This window comes from Populus trichocarpa, chromosome 14 (assembly GCF_000002775.5).
Source record: "Populus trichocarpa isolate Nisqually-1 chromosome 14, P.trichocarpa_v4.1, whole genome shotgun sequence".
Classification (NCBI taxonomy): domain Eukaryota; kingdom Viridiplantae; phylum Streptophyta; class Magnoliopsida; order Malpighiales; family Salicaceae; genus Populus; species Populus trichocarpa.
Window position 1 is genome coordinate 2,061,566 of NC_037298.2, and position 24,328 is coordinate 2,085,893.

General features: G+C 34.1%; 1 protein-coding gene and 2 long non-coding RNA genes across 12 annotated transcripts in view; 1 reads left to right on the forward strand and 2 right to left on the reverse strand.

Annotated features, from left to right (window-relative positions):
- LOC112324144 (uncharacterized) overlaps positions 1-19,885 on the reverse strand; it is a 47,953-nt gene extending 28,068 nt beyond the window's left edge. The window contains exons 1-2 of the long non-coding RNA XR_002977844.2: positions 19,760-19,885; positions 12,407-13,391 (exon numbers count right to left, since the gene is read on the reverse strand). This is a non-coding gene — a long non-coding RNA (uncharacterized LOC112324144). The remainder of the gene's footprint in view (positions 1-12,406; positions 13,392-19,759) is intronic.
- The window catches only part of LOC127904290 (uncharacterized), an 86,640-nt gene that overhangs the window by 35,260 nt on the left and 27,052 nt on the right, over positions 1-24,328 (reverse strand). The window lies entirely within an intron of this gene.
- The window catches only part of LOC18104927 (patatin-like protein 2), a 65,494-nt gene that overhangs the window by 11,932 nt on the left and 29,234 nt on the right, over positions 1-24,328 (forward strand). For 3 of the 10 annotated variants that reach the window (XM_052447066.1, XM_052447062.1, XM_052447057.1), the window contains exon 2: positions 11,568-11,626. The exons of 1 other annotated variant lie outside the window; for it this stretch is intronic. In XM_052447066.1, coding sequence (XP_052303026.1) covers positions 11,568-11,626 — 59 coding nt within the window. Of the gene's footprint in view, positions 1-11,406; positions 11,627-12,259; positions 12,442-12,561; positions 12,749-12,864; positions 13,027-13,116; positions 13,420-13,536; positions 13,636-16,689; positions 16,691-18,850; positions 18,924-19,015; positions 19,306-24,328 lie in introns of those variants that run through there. 6 more of the 10 variants (XM_024585511.2, XM_052447058.1, XM_052447056.1 and 3 more) reach the window with 6 other exon arrangements.

The window sequence follows — 24,328 nt, forward strand, 5'->3', positions numbered from 1 at the left end:
TGACCGGCCAACAAGAATAAGGAGCAGCAAATGACCCAAATGGGTTGAATCCGTCTGTACACAACCCAAGATGCACATTCCTTGATTCAGCTGAAAAGTAAGGATGAACATTGTTAAAGCGTTTCCATGCTTCGCCGTCAGAAGGATGAACCATTACTCCATCAATCGCATGATTTGCTTGGTGCCATGTCATGTGCTCAGCAGTCCTTGGTGACATGAATAACCTCTGCAGTCTAGGTGTGATCGGGAAGTATCTAAGTTTTTTATATGCCACTAGAGTCTTTCCCCTGCCAGTTCTAGGTTTGTAACGGGAATGCCCGCATGTCATGCACTCGGTCATCTCAGCATTTTCAAGGTAGTATAACATGCAGAAGTTAGGGCACATGTCAATTTTCTGGTATCCTAAACCGAGGGGTTTCATCATGGACTTCGCAGCATAGAAGTTCTCTTTCAGCCGGTTCCCTTCAGGTAAAATGCTTCTTGCCCATTCAATAATCTTGTCATACCCGGCCTCACTCAACCCGTGATCTGACTTGATGGTGAACACCTGTGCTACGGCCGATAATTTACTGTGGTTCGTGCAGCCATCCCATAATGGTTCGTCAGAATCTTTCAACAAATCAAAAAACCTAGCTGCATCTACATTAGGTTCTTCTTCTACGATTGGACATTGACTGCCATTACCTTGATTCATTCTCATTGCATCCATAACCATATTTCTATAAGGATTAGTGTTGTCATTTGCCGTTTCATGCATGTTGCTAGCACTAGAAGTAGACCCAACCACTGTTTCTTCCATTCTCCTCTCACTCTCGCTAACAAATACTTCTCCATGTGCATACCAACACTGGTAATTCTCCATAAACCCTTTGTGTAGAAGATGCATCATTACAACATCTGGATGCAGATACTTTTTATTTTCACACTTCCTGCATGGACACCTAATACCGCCTCCAGTAAAATTTCTGGGAATAGATGTTACGAAATTAATAAAACCCTGAACCCCATTACAATAATCCATCCTCCGCAATCCTTGGGGTGAATCTCGATACATCCATGAACGATCATCCATGACTTATATCGAACCTCTATAAAATTATGATGACATCATGTATTAATTAATTAAGTTAGGTAAATAAACTTGTAAAAATATTACTTTAACTCGAGATTATCCAACAAACCAATCACAACTTCTCATAAATATTAAATATTCATTATCATTTATCAACGTCCATACGAATTAAAATATATAAATTTACAGAAATTACCACTCCGCAATACCATTGATAAAACTTTAAAAGGGCCCATTAAGCAAGCTATTAATTATTTCAAAATAGCATATGTAATTCGGTAATTCCATAAAGAAATAACAATTTACAAACAAATACAATCTTACAAAATCTAAAACAAACCATAACAGGTACAAAATTATACATTCATATACTACAAGTTTGTTTGAGAAATAACAATAAAACATGTACATCTACTAACAAAATACATATACTAAAAAAACAATAAAATTGACATTTAATTAAATGTTAAAATTTAAAAAGATATAATTACTTACAAAAATTGATAAAATCCGTCGGTAAATCAGAACACGCGCGGATGCTGTGACCACAAAACTTCAAGAAATATAACTTGTTGTGCTGATATGAGGAAGATTTTTTTTTTGGGTGGGGAGGGGGGGCTGGTTGTTTGCAGATGGGGAGAGTTGGGAGAGGAAGAAGAAGGAGAAATAGGGGATGAGAGGGTCGGCAGAGCTGTCATATATTAACTTTTTCCGACGGTTTTACCAACGGACACTCCGTCGGTTATTACGCCGATGATTCTGACGGAAACATAGACATGTCACCGTACGGATCTATTATTTCAAATCCCTCGGTGAGTCCGTCGGAAATTTAAACGGCGAACCGGTCACATCACTTTACGGGCACTGTACGGGCAGTCGTTTTTGAATCCGTCGGAAAAAAATAACCCGCCAAAACCTCCACGTAAGCGACCCGCCTTTTTTTATATTCGGAAACTTTTCCGTCCGTAATTTCCGTCGGTATTTACCGACTGAATTACGGACGGAAAAGTTTTCGTCGGTTTTTACCGACTGAATTACGGACGGAAAGTGTCCGTCGGTAACGTCGACCTCAAAATACCGACAGAAAATATTCCGTTGGTAAATCCGTTGGTATTTAGCGAATTTCTGGTAGTGGACTCGTTTTCTTCTATATTTTCTTTGTGAAAAACATATGGGTGTTGAATATCAATTGCATACAACTTAAGAATATATTTTTAAATTAATTTTAATATGGTAATTTATGAACTTCTGAAACCAAATCCTTTTATTTTACAAAGTGTATCTTGCTTTTCAGATAATAAATCTTTTGGCAAGCAACCAAAGCATCAGAGCAAACAATTTTCTTAACCTTCTTTCATGTGCGAAATAATGTTATCAAGTATAGTTTTTCTTATTCTTATAGTGCATCTTCTTGCATGGCTACACATTGAACTCTATTTCTACAGTAAAGATTTGTTAAGACAAACCAAAGTACATTTTTGTCCGCATTCCTTTTACCTTGTCAATCTCAAAGAAGTCAATCTTCATTCATCCATGCCACTCATGTTGTTAGATATGTCACATCCAATTATATCAAATCAAAATTATCAAATTCAATCCGAATATAAGTTAAAAAATTATTTCAAAAGATTTTTTAATTTCACATTAAAAAAATATTATCTTATTCTATTAAGTTAAAGTATTTAAATAAATTTTTTTATTTCACATTAAAAAAAACATAATTTTTTTTTGTGTGAACATAGAGTATATATATATATATATATATATATATATATATATATATATATATATATATTAATGGAACGCATGCACAATCATGTCAGACCCAAGTGCCTTGAGTCTGACAGTCATGTTAGACCCAAACATGGATGCTAGAACCACGTAACTTGAGCCTGACATGGTTGTCAGACCCAAGATGTTTGGATCTAGAATGATTGCTAGACCCAACTATCTTAGGTCTAATGCTTAGGATTTGTATAATTTTCGTGAGCCAGACAAAGGTAATGGTTTTTTTTAGGGCCAAAATACTTATACAAATGTGTTGAATGGTCTCAGGACATCTAACTAGTAATTTCTTGTGGACTTCTGATATATGGTTGAGAAAAAAGCCAGACTCACGCGCCTAGGTCTGGCATGACTCAAGCATCTGGGCCCGACAACCATATTAGACCTATGCGTCTTGTTTTTTGAAAATATAGAAATTCACTTGTCATAACCCTATTTTTGACAACACCTATTGGTCAAAGAAAAAAGAGAGAAAATGAATTTGAAATTTGGGTTAAGACAACTCAAATTAAAAGTTTGGGGACTAAAAAGGATGAGATTATAAAATTGGAAGTCATTTCGGTTAAAAACTGAAAGAATTGATAAGTTTAGAGACATACTTAAACTTTAAAATAGTTTAATTAATGAAATCAGAAGCTTAATTGAAAATTGATAAGTTTGAGGACTTAATTAAGCTTTGAATTAGTTCAATTAGTGAAATCAAGAGCTTGATTCCAGAATGTCAAAACTTCAGTGAAAAAACTAAAAGATGGTCTCCTTAGCCCAAAACAACGTCGTTTCCACATGCACTGTTTCTTCTTCTTCTTCCTCTGGAAACAAAGAAAGCCACTTGCAAAAGGAAAAAGCACCGGTCTACCACGACCCTATCAACGTAACAAGACCAGAGCGTAGACTAAATGCAGAGCATTTGACCCCTTTCCAGCCGACTTTTCTCCACCGCCACGAGGTTACCACCAGGCCGAGGAAACCGCCACCAATAGTCCAACGATGATAGGACTATTGGTGTCCCAATCCCACCAAAACACAAAGTCCCAGACCATATCATTATCCTAGGGCAGATAACGATCGAATCTCACGCAAGAAAGCCTATAAATGGCAGGGGACAAAGAAGAGAAGGGGGGTAGCAAAAAATAAGAAGGAAGAAAGACAGAGAGAACAAGAGAGAGAGAGAGAGAAAAAAAAACAAAAAAAACCCAAAGAGATGAAGAGAGAATTGACAGGAGAAACAGAGACAGAAAGAACGAAAGGAGAAAAGGAAGAGAGCAAAAAGGAAGCTTCGGCCAGCAACAAGCACCTGTGGATTCTCGTCTAAAGTGTCTGTAAACCAGGTAAGTTTTCGTTCCCTCCTTTCCTGCAATTTAATTACCTATGCACTGTAGCAGGCGTGCGTGAACTGTTCACGCACGCCTACGGATTAAAAATAAGAAGTATTGCTTATAGTTATCAAACCTGATCTGGGGTTCACCCGGTCAAGGAGTCCAGTCTCGAGTTACATGGGTCAACCTGAAAAAATTAAAAATTTAATATTTCATATAAAAAAATTAAGAAACAATCCAAGTAAATATAGGCTATACATGTTGTAAATAATGAAGTTTAAAACACTATTTAAAAATATTTTTTATCCCACATTGAAAAAAGACACTATGTTATCCTTTTAAGTTGAAGTATTTAAACAAAAAAACTTTTTTATCGCATATTGAAAAAACATAATTTTTTTCTTGTGAACATAGAGTATATATACTAAAGGGTTTCAAGTCCCACATTGAAAAAATAACTTTTTTTTGGGAACATTGAGTATATATATTAAAGGGTTTCAAATTCCACATTGAAAAAATAAAATATTTTTCTAGTATTTATATAGTGAACTTTAAAAAAATATTAATAACCAATTAAAAAAATATGAAAAAAGAGGGGTATGGGTCGACCAACCAGGTCGACCGGGTTTTGCTGGGCTATTGCACTGGCCGATCTTTTGACTTATCTAGACTGGTCCAGCCACAAGGTCAACTAGGTCAACTTGCCGGGTTGGTCCAGGTTTAATAACACTGGTATTGATGTCGGGTTGTGTCTGGGTATCAGGCTCAGCCAACCCAAATTATTTTAGGCTAAGGGTGTGTTTGGCAAAACACACCTTATGCCTATCCCTTTTTTTTTTGCACCCTTTTTGTTTTAATATCTAGCCAAATGATTCTTTTTGAATTTCAAAAAATTCGGGGTCTTCTTTGATTTATTTTTCATCTTGTTTTGTAGGCTTTGCTATATATTTGATTTGTAAACTTTTACTGTGAAATGCGAATATGATATGCAATACATGTCTTCCTTTTTTTTCCCCTAAAAATAATACATGTTAAAAAAAATAGTCTCCTTCTCTTTTAATCCAAATTCTCCAGATTTATTCATTGGTGTCAAAGTTAGGAATACCGTACTTTTTGGGTTACACGATATTTACCAACGCCTGAGTTGAAAATATTCATAGACGAATATTCACTAACACCAAAGTTAGGAATATTATAGAAAGACCATAATAATGGAACAAAAACAAACTTTTAGAATTTAAAACAAGACCAACAATGCAGGCTGCCTCAGGTAGGACGCTTAAAGTGTGATAATATCTTCTCTTTCACGTGACCAGTCATGTACTATAGAATCTCTATTGACCAATTAGGATTTCTATTGACCAAAATACTAGGAGGTAACTCTTTAAACTAGATCTTTCCCCTCGAAGAACAAGATTCCAGATATTTGTTCTTTTCGCACATTTAAATTTTTTAAAGGTCGCCATGATGTTTAGGTGTGTCATCACTTATAATTATTCTGAAAACATATTTATTTTGTATTGTCATCTTTGTCTTTTTAACCAAATATATTTTTATCTTTTCTATATTTTTTCTTCTAGTTTAGGACATTAACCACATGCATCCCTAAAATTCACTCAATTTTCTTATTAATATCTAATTTTAGTAAAGAAATCATCTCCAAAATTGTACAAATTAAGATAGTAAAAAGGACAATAAGTTTTTTATATATGCAATATTTTCTTTTCCTACAACATAATGTATCAATTTAAAAGTTCAAAAGTTTTCTCTTATGATCATATATTTCAAATTTTTGTATATTCTTATAGTTATAACGTAGAATAAAGTCTCCTTGTATTAAACTTGACAATTAAATCATGCAACAACATCTCAAATTTAGAAAAGCATGAACATTTTAAAAAACTGTCAAACACTTGGATGGAAACATAAAATTAATATTATCATTCACAATGCATACAAGAAAGGAAAGTTTATTTTTGAAGACTTGAAATAAATCACTTAGAACTTAATATTTTTTTTCCATTCTTTCCTTTTTAAATATAACAAATTTATAAAATAAGTGGCACAAACAAAAAAGAGTTTGTAGTTAAGTTCTATTTCATATGAATGAAAAATCTTACTTGAATAAGACAATGTTTGTTTTTGCAATCCAATCGTGCTTTTGAAAAATTAATTTTTTTGACTTAGACACGGGTCTGGCATGGTTACCAGATCCACGTGCCTTGGGTTTGGCAGCCATGCCAAACCTGGACTCCTTTGGTCTAAAACTGATGCCATACCAACGCACCTTGGGTCAGGCAACCATGCCGGACCCAAGTGCTTTGGGTCCGACACATATGCCAGCCCCATGGTACTTGTGTTTGGCCAGCCCAATTTACTTGGGTCTGACACCCAAGTAATTTGGGTCCAACATGGTTGTCAGATCCAAGTAAAAGTGAAAAAGACTACCATACCCCCGCTTAAACATTTAATGACCAATGAGCCTATAAAAAAAAACATAAATATTCCCGTAACCAAGGCTTTAATTTTTTCAACCAAAGAACAAAATGATAATTTAATTTTCTATGAAAAGACAACATTAGTTCCATTCTAAGCCTTCAGAGCTTGGAAAATCCACTCTGCAAGTTTACAAAGGATTGTGTCTTAGCCAACAGTATATTTAAACAGAGCTGCCAGACCCAATCAACTTAGACCTGACGTGCTTGGGTTTGACGCCTAGAATTTGTATAATTTTCATGAGCTAGACAAAGATAATGGTTTTGTTAAGGACCAAAATACTCGTGCAAATGTGTTGAATGGTCTCATGAGATCTAACTAATAATTCCTTGTTGACTTCTGCTGTATTGTTAAGAAAAAAACAACAAATACCTTGCCAGACCCAAGTGCCTAGGTCTGGCATGACCCAAGTGCTTGAGCCTAGCAACAATGCCAGACAAAAATGACTTTTTTTTTTTATGAAAATATAGGAATACACTTATAATTGTTTTAAAAATATATTTATTTTGTATTTTCATCTTTTTTTTAACCAAATATTCTTTTTATCTTTTCTATATTTGTTTCTTCTATTTGGGACATTAACGGCACGCATCCCTAAAATTCACCTAATTTTTTTAATGAATCTCTAATTTTAGTGAAGAAATCATCTTCAAAATCGCACAAATTAAGATAGTCAAAAGGATAGTAAGTTTTTTACATATACAATATTTTCTTTTTATATAACATAATGTATCAATTCAAATGTTCAAAAGTTTTCTCTTATGATCATATATTTCAAATTTTCATATATACTAATAGTTATAATGTAGAATAAACTCTTCTTGTAACAAGCTTTGATAATTAGATCATGCAACACCATTTCAAATTTAAAAAAAAACATGAACGCTTTAAAAAATATCTAACACTTGGATACAAATATAAAATTAATATTTTCATCCACGGTGTATATAAAAAAAAGTTTATTTTTGAAGACTTGAAATAAATAACTTAGAACTCAATATTGTTTCTCATTCTTTTCTCTTCGAATATAATAAATTTATAAAATAAGTTGCACAAACATAAAAGAGTTTGCAGTTTATTTCTACTACATATAAATGAAAAATCCTGCTTGAATGAGGTAGTGCTTGTTTTTGTAGTTCAATCAGGCTTTTAAAAATTTTAAATTTTTAACTTAGACGTGTGGGTCTAGCAGATCCAGGCACATGAGTTTGACATAATTAGCAGGCTGAAGCACATTAATCCGACAATGTGTGAGACCGAAGATACATAAAAATGACAAACATACTTGATTTAATAATAATTATATATTTTAATTTTTATAAAAAAAAATACAAACAATGATGACATCTAAACAATATCTATCTGAGCATTCCAGTTTTTTTCCACTATCCTTTCGCTGTCATCTCGCGAAGGCTGGGCCTAACGAAAGATACAGCATTGGCTAAGTCTTGAGGTTAAGTTTTGTACTGAATCGATTTGTTTAATATAGACCTTTCATTAATGACATCGCTCTGACAACGAATAAGTTAATTTTATAATTAAAAAAAACTAATTAAGAAAAATCAGTGTGTTTCACTCTCAAGTCCACAGTGAAACGCCGAGTTCTTTTTTTTTTTATTTATTTGTTTTCATTTTTTTATTTATTTTATTTTTTTCCTATTTTTTTTGTCTTCTTCTTTTTTTTTTGTTTTTTTTCCCATTTTTTTTATGTTTTTATTTTTTATTTTTTTTTGGTTTTCTATTGCCTTTATGGGTTTTTTTTTGCTTTTTCTTTGTGTATTTTTTTAATGAATTTTTTTGTTTAATTTAGTTTGTTAATGTTAATTTTTTATTTAGTTACCAAATTTTCATAACACGGATCCCGGGTTTGACGGCTTAACCTGATTTGACGGGTTAACCCGAATTTTTTTTCTTTTCTTTTTAATTAATTGTAACATATACTAAAACGGATCAGTGTTTTACTGTGGACTGCACAGCAAAACACTGATCCGTTTTTGGTTTTTTTTTTTTAAGTTGTCTTATTTTTTTAGCTGTTTTTTATGCCTTTCGGGATTTTTTTTTGCTTCTTTCTTTATTTTTTTTCTTCTAATAAAAGTTTTTTGTTTAATTTGGTTTATTAATGTTAATTTTTTTTTATTTAGTTATCAGACTTTCATGACACGTTTTCCGGATTTACCGGGTTAACCTGATTTGACAAGTTAACCCAGAAATATATATTTTTTGCTTTTTTTCTTTTTAATTAATTTTTTTTCATTTAGTTTAGTTTGTTAATGTTAAATTTCTTTCTATTTAGTTATCAGACTTTCATGACACATATCTCGAGTTTCACGGGTTAACTTGGTTTCACGGGTGAACCCAGTTAATTCTGGGTTGACCCGTCAATTTTTTTTTTGTTTTTTATTTTCATAATTTTTTTTGATTAATTTAGTTTGTTAATGTTAAATTTTTTTTATTTAGTTATCAGACTTTCATGACACAGATCCTAGGTTTAACAGGTTAATATGGTTTGACGAGTTAACCCGGATTTTTTTTAATTTTTTTTCGTTTAGTTTAGTTTGTTAATGTTCACTTTTTTTATTTAGTTACCAGACATTCATGACACGGATCCCGGGTTTAACGGGTTAACCTGGTTTGACGAGTTAACCTGTAATTATTTTTTGCTTTTTTTTTTCTTTTTAATTATTTTTTTTCATTTAGTTTAGTTTGTTAATGTTAAATTTCTTTCTATTTAGTTTTTTTTTCTTCTTAGAGGTTTTTTTCTTTTATTTTTTCTTTTTAATTAATTTTATTTAATTAATTTAGTTTATTAATATTAAATTTTTTTTCTAAGTAGTTCTCGGCTGATGCCTTTAGTTTTTCTTTTTGTTTTTTTGTTGTTTTTATGCATTCGACTGTGGACTGCACAGTGCAGTCCACAGTGAAAAGGCTCATCCTTTTGTTTTTTTTAATTAATTTTTTTTGTTTAATTTAATTGTTAATGTTAATTTTTTTTCTATTTAGTTATCAAACTTTCATGACAAGGATTCCGGATTTGACAGGTTAATTTGGTTTGACGAGTTAGCCCAGTTAATTCTGGGTTAACCCATTAGTTTGTTTTTTTTTCTTTTTAATTATCAAACTTTCACGATGCGAATTCAAGGTATGACGGGTTAACCTGGTTTGAAGGGTTAACCCAGTTAATTCATATTTTTTCTCTTTTTCTTCATTAGTTTTTATTTTCCTGTTGGTTTTTTTTCTTTGTTTTTTTCTTTTCAACTAATCTATTTAATTATCACACATTTATAACACGACCTTGCAGCTAGACCCATGTCCAATGCTATTGGGTCTGGTATTGCAGTCAAACCCACTTAAATTTAGGCCATGCAAGTTTAATGTTATTATTAATATTATAAATATTACTCTTGGATTAGGCGTTACAACTAAACCTAAGACTCTTGGGTATAACTTTGCAAAAAAAAAAAACCTAATATTTTTAGATTTTAGCTTTTATGAAATGCAAAAAATAATTGACCCGCGGCATCGCGCGGGGCATGTAACTAGTATTAGTTTAATTGTCATCTTTGTTTGATTTATAAATTTGAAATCTTCAATTATTTTCTCCAGGGTTGTTAAACCCGGACCGGCCTAGCAAATTAATCTAGAACCTGGTCGATCAGGTGGCTAAACCGGTCTGGGTTTGTTAAAGACCGGTTGATGCAACAAACCAATAAAACCCGGTCGACACGATAGGTAGATCCATGAATCGGGTGAACCCGGACGAGACCTGATGTTGTTTTTTCCTTTCAAATATGGTTTTTCTCCCCTATCGTTTTTTATATTTTTTTAATTAATTATTAACACTTTTTAAAGTTCACTATATAAATACTAGAAAAATATTTTATGTTTTCAATGTGAGATTTGAAACCCTTTAGTATATATACTATATGTTCGCAAGAAAAAAATTATTTTTTCAATGTGGGATTTGAAGCTCTTTTATATATATACTCTATGTTCACAAGAAAAAAGTTATGTTTTTTCAATGTGGGATAAAAAACTTTTTGATTTAAATACTTCATCTTAAAAGGATAACAAAATATCTTTTCAATGTGGAATTTGAAGCCCTTCAATATATATACTCTATGTTCACAAGAAAGAAATTATTCTTTCAATATGAGATTTGAAGCCTTTTAATATATATACTATATATTCACATGAAAAAAAGTTATGTTTTTTCAATGTGGGATAATTTTTTTTTAAATATTATTTTAAACTTCATTATTTATAACATTTATAGCCTATATTCATATGATTTTTTTTTAATTTTTTCATATGAAATATTAAAATTTTAAATATTTTTTAAATTTTTTTTAAGGTTAACCCGTAAAATCCCGAACTTAGCCCCTTAGCTGGATCAACCACCGGGTCAGGTTTGATAAGTAAAGTTTTCAACCATCGGGTCGGGTTTGACAAGTAAGGTTTTCTCTTACTTGACGTTGAGGTCCAGCTTGAATCGTGTCAGCTGAGAATTGTATAAGAGAATAATTGGACCAATTCAAAATTTGACCCCGTCCAAAAAAATTGGGCAAAGTTTAAATTTGGGCGAGTAAAATCTTTCGACTTAATTGAAAATTCCATGCTTCATGAAGGACTGAAGTCTATAAATACCTCCACACTCCCTTTGGGAAATTACAATTTTCAAAACTTAAATTAGATTTCAGCACAAGCTATATACATCTCCCAAGGCTCTCAGGAAGTTTAAGCTCAACATCTCTAACTTTTCCGCTTCTAGGCTCTCGATCAGTACTATTACCTAGCAATGCCTTTAAATTCCTCCTCCATCTCTCATATCGAAACTTTAAGATCACCCATTCAACCCCCAACTTTTGGAAACCAAATCACTGTTCTTAGCATCGATGGAGGTGGAATAAGAGGAATCATACCAGGAACTATCCTTGCCTTTCTAGAGTCCGAGCTTCAGGTAGTCTAGAAATCGGTCTCTTTATATAAGGACGTATTGTTGCATGTCAAATAGACCTGCAAGATCATGCATTTTCTTATGCCTGTGCTAGCTCATGATGATAATATATAAAATAGAGTAGAATAAGAAACTACGTACAGGGAACGATTCCTTGGTCCACTTGAGGTATAAAATAGAGTAGATAAGAATAAATCACACTTGCATGCAGGATAATAGTTTTATTTATATCGGTAAATAATTCATCAATCAGCAACGGACAATCCGTTGCTGATTCACAAAAATAGCAACGGATTATCCGTTGCTAAAATTAGCAACGGAAAATCCGTTGCTAATTGTAAGCAACAGAATTTCCGTTGCTGAGAAATCAGCAACGGATAAATCCGTTGCTAAAAAATCAGCAACGACAAATTTGCATCCGATATTTGCCGTTGCTGATTCCGTTGCTAAATTATTTTAGCAACAGATTTTAGTATTATTTGTAACGGAGTGATCGGTTGCTAATTACTACATTTTTTAGTAGTGTTATATCGGTATATAATTGTAATGTTTAATTACTTTCTCCAGGTATAAAATATATACTCCGTAATTTCATCTCCTATCACTGACTAGTATGTTTTGCTATTCAAATTGTAGAAGCTGGATGGTGTAGACGCAAGACTTGCAGACTACTTTGATGTGATTTCAGGCACCAGCACTGGTGGCCTCGTGACTGCTATGCTAACTGCCCCTAATGAGCAAAACCGCCCTTTATTTGCCGCCAAAGACATTAATGACTTCTACCTTGAGAACTGCCCTAAAATCTTTCCCCAGGACGGGTAATAATCCCATATATGAATGCCATAACAATGAGTTAAATATAGTATATCAAGTGCTTTAAAACTTTTTTTTTCTTCCTTCAAATGTCTAGATACTAACTGTATACTCTTTGGCAATAGGTCTCCATTGGCTTCTGCTGGAAAACTGATCAAGAGTTTGACAGGACCACAATACGATGGCAAATTTCTGCATAGCATTGTCAAGGAAAAATTGGGAGATAAACGCCTGCACCAGACCATGACAAACATTGTGATCCCAACTTTTGACATCAAGCGCCTTCAGCCAACAATCTTTTCAAGCTATCAGGTTCGTTATATATACAAACACAACTCTTAAAATTCTATGTGTTGCTTGAGAAAAGAATCGCTTCACACTGCAAAATATATGTCCATAATTACAAGACGTACCGCTTTATTCTTTAGGTGAAGAACGACCCATCCACGGATGCCCTTTTATCTGATATATGCATCGGGACTTCAGCTGCCCCAACTTACCTCCCTGCCCATTATTTTGAAACCAAGGACCCGTCAGGCAAAGTTAGAGAGTTCAATCTGATTGATGGTGGTGTGGCTGCAAATAATCCAGTATGTTCATCATTTATCTTCAGCTCTTGAACTTGCATAACTCTTAACATATTGATGAATCCTATCAATAATTTCCTTTTGAATTTCCAGACTTTAGTTGCCATGAGCGAAGTTTCCAAAGAAATCACTCGGAAGAATCCTGACTTCTTCCCCACAGCGCCAATGGATTATGGTCGATTCCTAGTCCTGTCCTTGGGGACTGGTACAGCAAAATCTGAAGAAAAGTATGATGCAGATGAAGCAGCCAAGTGGGGTGTCTTGGGATGGTTGACTAGTGACAATTCTACTCCGTTAGTGGATGTGTTTACAGAAGCTAGTGGCGACATGGTTCATCTTCATATTTCCACTGTTTTCCAAGCCCTGCACTGTGAGGAAAATTATATTCGAATTCAGGTGTATATCACGCTCATGTGGTTATTCAAGATAGCAAATTATATTCTCCAACGAAGTAATTAAAACTGGAAGCTAGAAAACAAAGAACCCTGACTATAAGATATGTGTGAAATGCAGGATGACACGCTGACCGGAACACTTTCGTCCATGGATGTTGCCACGAAAGAGAATTTGGAGAATCTTGTGAAAGTGGGTGAGAAATTTTTGAAAAAACCAGTATCTGTTAAGATGGCAGAATTGAAAGAAAGTTTAAGAAGAGAAATGAAGAATGCAGAGAAAGCAGAGTAGTTGACGAAAGAAGAATTTTAATCACTGTATTTTCCTTACCTTTATTATATCATTTGAGCTGTATTTATAGCTAATCTATAGAGTATATACGTAAGCTACCTTCTTTCTTTAATGACTAACAGTTTGTCTAACTGTTTACTAACTGTTCCTAACTGCCTAACAGATTTAACTGTCTAACAGAATATTAACCACTTCATTACATAATCTCTTGACATGTGGCATTATCTTGGACGTTGATATCTTTACATTCCCCCGCAATCGTATGCTTGGAGGAACCAAGCATAAGATTGGAGCAATGGTGACGAAATAATGGAGAAGAAAGACCCTTAGTAAGGATGTCAGCAAACTGATCTGTGGAAGAAACATGTTGAACAAGCAAGTCACCTTTGATGACACGTTCTCTAACAAAGTGATAATCAATCTAGAGATGCTTCATCCTAGAATGAAAGACTGGATTGGAAGCTAGAGAAAGAGCAGAGATGTTATCACAATGAATTAAAGGCGGAATAAGTAATGGAACATGCATATCACAAAAGAGTTGGCGGATCCATGTCAACTCAGCAGCAGCAATAGCAAGAGCTTGATATTCAGCCTCAGCAGACGAGCGTGAGACTGTATGTTGCTTCTTAGAAGCCCATGAAATAAGACTAGATCCTAAGTAAACAACAAAACCAGAAACAAAACGACGATCATTGGGATCACCAGCCCAATCAGCATCACTGTATGCTTGCAAATTAAGAGTGCCAGGCTGAAGATGTATGCCATAATCAAGAGTACCCTTGAGATATCGCAGGATTCGTTTGACTGCAACAACATGAGACTCCATAGGATGATGCATGAATTGGCAAGCTTGGTTGACAGAGAAGGCAATGTCAGGACGTGTGAAGGTTAGATACTGCAGAGCTCCAACAATACTCCTATATTGTTGTGGACGAGAATAAGGCTTCCCATCATCCTTGAGCAGGTGATGATAGGGAAGACAAGGAGTGGCACATGGCTTTGAATTTTGTAAATCAACCCGATCAAGTAATTCCGTGATATAGTTAGACTGAGAGACAAACAAGCCAGAGGAAGAATAAGAAACCTGCAGTCCCAAGAAATATGTCAACGGGCCTAAATCCTTCATATCAAATTCCTGAGTTAAGGCATCAATGACTGCTGTAAGAAGAGATGAATGACTGCCTGTGAGAAGAATATCATCGACATAAAGCAGTAATATCACAGTATCATGAGGGGAATTTTGAACAAATAGAGAAGGATCAGCAAGAGAAGCCTGGAATCCCAAACTAGGTAAGAAACTGGTAAACCTGTCATTCCAGGCACGAGGAGCCTGTTTCAACCCATATAAGGACTTGCGGAGTCTGCAAACAAAGTCAGGATGAAACTTGCTTGTAAAACCTAGAGGCTGAGCCATATACACCTCCTCCTGAAGAATGCCATGCAGAAATGCATTTTTAACATCAAGTTGCCTTAAAGGCCAATGAAACTGAGCTGCAAGGGCCAGCATCAGTCGAACAGTAGTTGGTTTAACTACAGGGCTAAACGTTTCATTATAATCAACTCCCTCTTCCTAACTGAAACCCTTGGCAACAAGGCGTGCCTTACGCCTAGCAATAGAGCCATCTGCATTTTTCTTGAGACGATAAACCCATTTACAGCCTACAAGGTTCTTGGCATGTGGCAGGGGAACCAAATCCCAGGTACCCTGGGCATGGAGAGCATTAATTTCTTCTTGCATAGCAGACTGCCAGACAACATGTTTTGAGGCAATCTTGAATGTGCTCGGTTCAACTGGAGAGAAGTCAACAGGTTGAACAATAGTGGAGTAAGCTTTCCTTTTGGAGATACCATTCTTGGACCTAGTCGTCATGGGATGAATATTCATAGGAGACAGAGGTAAGATGACACAAAGATTCTCAGGATGAAAATCAGGATCCTCAGGAGGAGAAAACTGTGTAGCAGAATCCAATCCTGACAGAGGTGAAGAAATGATTGGGGAAGACAATGTGTCCAAAGAGGCAGCAGGGCTCATTGTGGATGAGGAAATAGAGGACTCAGGTACAACCTCATTATGTAATGAAATATAAGGTGGAACAGGAAGAGATGAAGGAGGAGTACAAGCAGAAGCTGAAGACTCAGAGATGTATGGAAAGACAGACTAATAAAAAATAACATGACGAGTCACAAAACATTTATGATTTCGAAGGGAACAACAGACATATCCCTTTTATTGACCTGCATACCCCAAAAAAATGCAGGTGGAAGTTTTAGGCTGAAGTTTGTGAGTGTTGTAAGGTTTGAGAAGAGGAAAGCATGCACAACTAAAGACCTTTAAATGAGTGAGGATAGGTAGAGAACCATATAGTAACTGATAAGAAGACTTGAGCTGAAGAATTGGACAAGGTAGCCGATTAATCAAATAGATGGAAGTAGCACATGCATGGAACCAAAATTTAGAAGGAAGATGAGCAGTTTGGAGTAAAGTGATTGCGGTTTCTAGAATGTGGCGATGCTTCCTTTCAGCAAGACCATTCTGTTCAGGGGTGTATGGACAAGAAATGTGATGAACAATTCCTTTAGTGAGGAGATACTGCTTGAAAGAATGATTGAGGTACTCACCACCACCATCACTCTGAAAGATGCGAAGATTAGCAGAAAATTGAGTGATCAAGAAAGCATGAAAGGAAACGAAGATGTAATAAACTTCTCCTTTATTTCTCATTGGAAAAATCCAAGTGAACCGAGTACATGCATCAATGAAGCTAACATAGTAACGAAAACCATCAATGGAAACAGTAGGAGAGGGACCCCATACATCACTATGAATGACTTCTAAAGGGGTTGCAGACTTGAGTGCTGGATAAGAGAAAGGAAGTTTTGTAAATTTTCCTTCTAAACAGGCAGTACAGATGGATTTAGAATGGTCTGCAGTAAAAGGAATCTTGGATTGATGTAAAAGAGCTGAAGTGATTTTGTTAGAAGGGTGGCCAAACCGCTTATGCTAGAGGCTTGTATTTACTTGATGACCAAGATAGCAGAATTGATTCTGTGAAAGGGAGAAGGACTGTGATAGGCGAGAGTGTGGAATGGATAGAGGGATAGGGTATAAACCATATTTACACAGTCCCTGGAGAAGAACCCTCCCTGTAAGCTTGTCCTGAATGCAAAAACCAAAGGCATCACAAATAAAACGACAATTGTTGTCCTTGCATAACCTATGAACTGATAGCAAGTGTTGTGACAGCTTAGGCACATGCAAAACTTGTAGTAATTGGAGTGAGCACGGTGGAACATTCAGAATAGAAGAGCCAACATTAGAAATACTCAAACCTGAACCATCTGCAGTAGCAATGGTGTCTGATCCCGAGAAAGGAGTTGCTGAATTGAGTTGAGACAGATCAGAAGTCATATGAGTAGTTGCTCCAGTATCAGTAACCCAAAATTGCGCAGTAGAGTCAGAAGAAGGAAAGTTTGCATGCATTGCACTGAGATTAGGGGAAGGTGGTCTGCCTTGATAAGAAAAATTGCCTCTGTGATAGCACTGGATAGCCGAATGACCAAATTTCCAACAAATCTGACATTGGACTGAAGAGGTAGAAGAAGTTGATGGATTATGCCGTTGATAGCAATCAGCAGCTACATGTCTTTTCTTATTACAGATTTGGCAGATGTGAATGGCAATACCTGGACCAAGAATACCAGGACTAGAAGAAGTCATTTGATGAGGACGTGGACCAATTTGATAATGACCACGACTGCGGCCACGCCCTTTAAAATAAGAGCCTTTATTGTTAGAGTGGCCATTGTTGGTGAACATGGTGTGTGGACCATTGAAACCACCCGTGGAGTTATGGAAACTTCCATGATGTCCAGTAGAGCCCCCACTCAATCCAGAAGATGGATAAGATGATGGGAAGGTCTTCGAGTTTGAAGAGTATCACTGAGATTGCAGATAAGAATGAGAAGGAGAAGATTCTTCATCAAGAACAAGAGCCTTGCCTTGGAATGCTTGATTTTGAGCCAACATTGCAGAAACAAAGGGAGATGAAGACTGTGTATGCTCAAGGGTGGCTTCTTCAGCAAGTAATTGAGATCGAAAGTCTTTAAGAGACAAAGGAGTATCTCTGCCTCTAATCATACATCTGAAAGTATTGTAGTCAGATGGCAGGCCATTGAGAGCCAAGATCACGATGTCATCATCCTCAAAAAGGACTCCAGCTGCAGAAAGATGATTTCTCGCATCTTTAATTTTCTGCAGATAATGAGAAACTGGTTCTGATCCCTTCTTAATACTCTAAAGCTCACTTTTCATCTGAAAAATGCATGCTTTGGTGACTGTAGAGAATCGATCTTTTAGCTGAATCCACATATCATTGGCACTTACACATCCAATAACATAAGAAATTGCAGTAGAGGAAAGAGTGGCAATGAGCAACTGCATTACTGCTCGATCATGCATCTTCCATACCTGATATTCATCAGATTCGACTCCCTCAAGATCAGAGTCTGCATGAAATCGGCTAGGACACTGCTTGGAACAACAAAACCTAAAATACCATGGCTTTCAAGGAGAATTTGCATCTGAAAATTCCATGTGAGGTAATTGGAATCATCAAGCTTAACTGCTACAACAGTAGCAACTGTAGAAAGTAATGAAGTTATGGGAGATTGGATGATCTGGAGTTGAGAAGATATCACCATTTTGCTTTTGGAATATAGAAACGGAGAAGCAGCTGAAAGGAGTTGTTCTTTGATGAGAGAGGAGAAGCAATGAAGTCAGTGTAAGATGTGCGGAAGCAGAGGATTAGGAACTATGCTCTGATACCATGTAAAGATGGCAGAATTGAAAGAAAGTTTAAGAAGAGAAATGAAGAATGCAGAGAAAGCAGAGTAGTTGACGAAAGAAGAATTTTAATCACTGTATTTTCCTTACCTTTATTATATCATTTGAGCTGTATTTATAGCTAATCTATAGAGTATATACGTAAGCTACCTTCTTTCTTCAATGACTAACAGTTTGTCTAACTGTTTTACTAACTGTTCCTAGCTGCCTAACAGATTTAACTGTCTAACAGAATATTAACCACTTCATTACATAATCTCTTGACATGTGGCATCATCTTGGACGTTGATATCTTTACAGTATCAAGGGTGGATTTAGGCACTGGAGTCTTTACACTTGTTGATAAGATGACAAATGAAGAGGCTCTCATAAAGTATATATATATCTGCTCAAGTCTATATATTATAGTGATTTCTATGGCATCTTATTTCATCTTTGCTGATTTTTTTTTGTTTGACTGCATAGGATGGCTAAATTACTGTCAAGGGAGAAGCATCTTCGTGATTCTAGGTCACCAGTTGGAAAAGTTGCTACTTCGAAGTGAATATGATTCGTAAACTAGATTGTCCAGAAAATTAATTAGACGCAAATTAATAAATTTGGAAGAAACAGTAGGGAGATTATCTGCATGTAATTCTGCTGTTTTTATTTTTTTTTATTGTTACAAGAAATGAATAATATGTAATTCTTTCCGTCGTTAAATATGAATCATCGCTGAATGCTGTTGCACTTTTAAAAATATTTTTGCTTGCTCATCTTCTTATAATTTTGTTTACCTTTTGTTCTTCTTGCCTTGTGGTCTGACAACTCAACGTGTTTATCGTTGTTTTGGCTATACAAACATACATCAATACACACACACACACATATATAGTTTGTTCACATTCTTTAATATTTAGCTGCTGATCATATCCAAACCTACTTATTCTTTCTGAGCTTGGATATGATCATATCCATTGATTCTTACATAGAATCTTTGTCGAAATTAGATGGTTCAATTTCCTGTTTCCTAGTTTTTCTTGCCATGTAGATATTTTCCTCGTATTTTTTCTGACAATGCTTTGATTACCTTTGTCACATAAGGAAATAAGGAGCAGCTACCCGAAAGATAAAAGAAAACGACTATCCAAAAGATAAAATTAATAACACATATTTCACCCATAAATTGTTTCTCCGAATTGGATAGCCAGCCAGAGAAACGAATTTTACCTGGGTTGTGGAAAGATCTTCGGACACTGATTCAGGCAAAAATCCTTGATGTCTTTGGCAGCATATATGGAAGTGAAAGAGAGATCGCAAAGACCCTGCAGGGAGAAAATTAAATTAAATTAAATTGTTTTCTTGAAAAAAGGGATAGAAATATAAGTATAATATAAGTAGGAAAGACTTGCAGGTGAGACTTCACGTGAATTGTAGGTTCAGAAGAAGTAGCTAGGTGAAGTAATCACGAGAGGAAGGAACAAAATGCAATTGGCTTAAATGCTAGTTATTCTATAGAGCGCCTCCTTAATTGTCTACGTCGATTAAGACAGAGTTATTGGATCGATCGATTGAAAGCATCTTTTAGGCATGCTAATTTAATTTATGCAGTGACTCATTCAATCAATACATAGAGAATCACATTACGTTCCTTGAACAAAATAAAAAAATACCGATAACATAGTTGCAGGGGTGAAACCTGGTTTGTAAAGGATTCGGGTTAGGGTTATTAATCCACAGATTTTGGAGTCATTCTGGGTTATTTTTTTTCTCTTCAAAATAACCTTGTTTATTTTATTAAGAACTTATTGTTTTGGAACAGGTTTTATTAAGTTGATTAAATTATAGGTTTATCCACTGAGATATACGAGTATTAACATTACTTCAAATTAAAATTTGATCCAGATTAGTTTTTAAATCAACCTATCGAATATCTATGATTAAAAATAAAATGTTAATTAAAGCTAGGTGTTTTGCAAAAAAAAAAAAAAAAAAAAAAAAAAAAAAAAAAAAACCTATATTTCTGATCAGTTAGTTTAAGAATATTAATTTTAACATTTTTCATTGTATTAATCTAGGCCTGTTTTTTAATGGCATGATTTAACATTGTTTATAATAGAAAGGACCAATTTAAAAAAAAAAATTAAGAATAAAATATTGATATGAGTAAAAATAAAAATAAATGGTCTAAATTAATGTAAATTTAGAAATAGAAGAACCATTATAGGTTTTTATATATATATATATATATATATATATTAAATTATGAATTTCCCACATGCTTTATTAAAAACAAAATGCATGCACATGGATGCTTGTGGAGTGGTGTTTAAAGTATCATACGATAGGCTTACGAAAACAGAACGACCATATTAAGACAATTTTATTGGATCGATCGATTGAAAGCATCTTTTAGGCATGGTGTTGTGCATGTATGGACGCAAACAAAATGAAGAAAGGAAGTCGACGGCATCATTAAGAAATAAACCTTATTAGAGGCTAAAACGGATGGCGATGTAATGAAAAGTTGCAATGGTCAATTTAATAATCAGAGTCGATTTCATCAGCAGCAATATAAAATGTTATTTAATTAAAATTTAATATTAATCCATACGTAGTTAGTATCGGCGATGAGAAATAAGTGCAGCAGCCATAGAACACATAACCAAGTGGAAACGAAACTGATCCCATCACTGTGGAAATTTGACCACACCCCAATTGTTTTTTCAAGGCTGTAAAGATGATTTTGAGGTGTTTTCTATGGGGAAATGCCAAAAATAAATAAATATTAGAGTTATGAACGGCTTACATCACCAGTCATGATTTCTTATGATCTTTCTACGCTGTCCAGAACCAAATCCTGATCTAATTGAATTTCAGATTTGATTTGAAAGAATTATTTTACATAGAATGAAATGTATGTATGGTAGAATTACAAATCACTTGTTCTTATCTTCCCATATTATCCCCCACACACAAATATATATATATATGCAAAAAGGTTAAAAAGCATAAAGGTTTTCCTTAGAAATATAAAGAAAGTGATATAAAAAAATTAGAATAACTTTGATTATATTATTTCAGATGATTAGTGAGCAGTAATATGCAGTAGTAGTGATCATAACCAATCTGAGTAAATAACAAGGAAATTTATTAAGCAAAAAAAGTTAAAGATAATTCATAAGCATAAAGGCTTAATTTCATCAGGAGTATGAAGCAAGTGATATATAAAATATAGAACAACTTTAATGATATTTTTTTAAAATGGCTAGTGAGTAGTGGTATTCAGTATCAGTCAGTTAAGGAGTAAGGACCTTAAAATTAAAAAAGGGAATCCATTCACTTTAAAAAGTAAAACTTTGTTTTTTTCTTTTTACAGTAATAGTGAGAATTATATATAATAAAGGTCCGAAGCAAGGGATTTTTTTTACTCAATTAATAGATGGAGGATAAAAGAGAAAGAAGAATACAAGGGTGAAACAAAAAGGACAGCAAACAAAGTTAAAACTTTGTTGAATTCTTTAATGAAAGACATTAACATTATTTAAATATATTGCAAATAAGTGAGAATTTGATTTAAAAAAACGTTTGAATGATATTTTTGAAGAAACCATAACCTTCTAAAACTCGTAATTATATCAAACTCAACTTCTAATATTTTATAAATTATAAACGAACCTATTCAATTTTTTTAGACTCGAGCAAGTTGGATTTATCATGTCAACTAAATATTTTGTGGTTATTATAGATATCCGCGGATTAAGTTTATATTGCAAATTATAATGGATTCACATTTAGAAACGGACATACATCATGTATTGCAAGTGTCGTGACACTCTTAATGTTATGTCTAATTTGCATACCTTGCACTACTATTAAACTTAATCCACAAACAATCAAATATAAAGACAAAAGGAGTATAGGGCATATGGGTCAGGTCAGGTTGGGTTGATTGAGTGTCAAAAATCCCAAACCGCCACCCAACCCGTGATATCCATTTCTATCCTTTAGATTTTTTATAGTATTTCAAACAAAGGATGAAACAATTATTACTTTTAAATCTCAAAACTAATCCCAAATCATGTAAACAATGATGAAACGTACACAAATAATATTAAGTACATAATGAAGTACTCAACAAATACTAAATTAATTCAATAAAAAATATATTCCCGTGATTATTAGGCTACATCAAAAATCTTTAAATAATAAAATCACTTCATAGTAAAATTAAAAACAATCATATGTGATACGATAAACATTACTCTAGATTTGAAGAATTTGACTCCTTAAAGGGTACGTAGTTGTCTCTTGCATAAATTGTTCTACTTTTTTTACTCCTCCAAGGTGTTGCCTCCTTCTTTCTATTGTATTGTGTCTAGCATGTCTTTGTGTTCCTTTTGTTCCCCATCTAAGCACCTATTATAATTGAGTTTAAGTGTATCTTTTAAAGACATGGAACTCATTTTCCTTATCTGCCAGGTATTTTTGCTTAGGTTGTGGGCTGTATTTGAGGAAGTAAACTTGTGAATTACAAATTCTCTATTTCTAGAAAAATTGTAGCCCTTCCAATTCATCTTTCCAACTCATATGGTATTGCATTTTTATAACTTTTAGAATTCCATGTATTGACCAAAAACAAAGATAGTGTTCGCTTCAACTTCAATTATTTTATTCTTATATGGGTCATGAATATTACCATTTGTATCCATCTCTTTTTCTTTTCTTTTTTCAAAGTGAGCTTTATAATTCAAGTTTATCATAATAATAGTAGCCTTTACTTTTCTAAAGATAAATTACAAAAACCTTATTAAAATATTAAAAAAAATCATACTTCGGACACAAACTAATGACATTTGAATTGAAGATTTTCCTGTCTGATTTCAAATTCAAAAGTCTTGAATGTTCATGCAGGTTAGCAGATGTTTTATTCCTTGCAGAACTCTCTCCTTTGTTTCAATATTTCCCAGTAATCTCTTCTTATTTGGTCTCTGTTAACGTTATCATCTATTTAATTAAATAGAAGAAATACAAGAAATGAACAACAGATCTCCAAATTACGTCTGCTTCTGCTCCTATTATCTGGTGTGACAATATTAGTGTCACTTATTTGTTTGCGAATGTTGTTTTGCATGCTCGCACAAAACATGTTGAAGTTGATTATCATTTTGTCCGAGATAGAGTTGTAAAAAAAGAGATTTAGATTCGTTTTATTTCCTCTCAGGATCAACTTGCCGATGTCTTCACTAAGCTACTTCCTACTTCTTCGTTCATTACTTTTCGTTTCAAGTTTCGGGTTGATCATCCACCCTCAGCTTGAGAGGGCATATTATAGAATGTACTTATATAGAAAATATTATATATAGAAAATATTGTAGACATACTCTTGTGTGGTAACCTCCACTATTGTTATTGTGTATTGACCTACACACACACACATATATATAGAAAGGGTTGGCTAACCATTAGGTTAAGCCTCCTCATTATTCTCAATTGTCTACAACATTCATTTTCCAAGGCATGTATGGTTGTTGAAACAAAAATTACGAAAACTATATATGGTTTTCATACTATTCTTCATAGATTATTCAATCTTCTTTCAATTAAAAATGAAGAAAAGGTTTTTTTTCTGTGTTTTTATCTTTAGCTATAGCCTATAATGACGAAACTTCGGTTACAAAATTTTCCAAACACGTGTTTCTTCAAATTTCATGTTTATTGTGGATTATCACCTCGAAAATGTGCCTCCATGACTTTTTCAATCATGAAAGCAACTAGAGTGGCTTATTTGTAATTGAC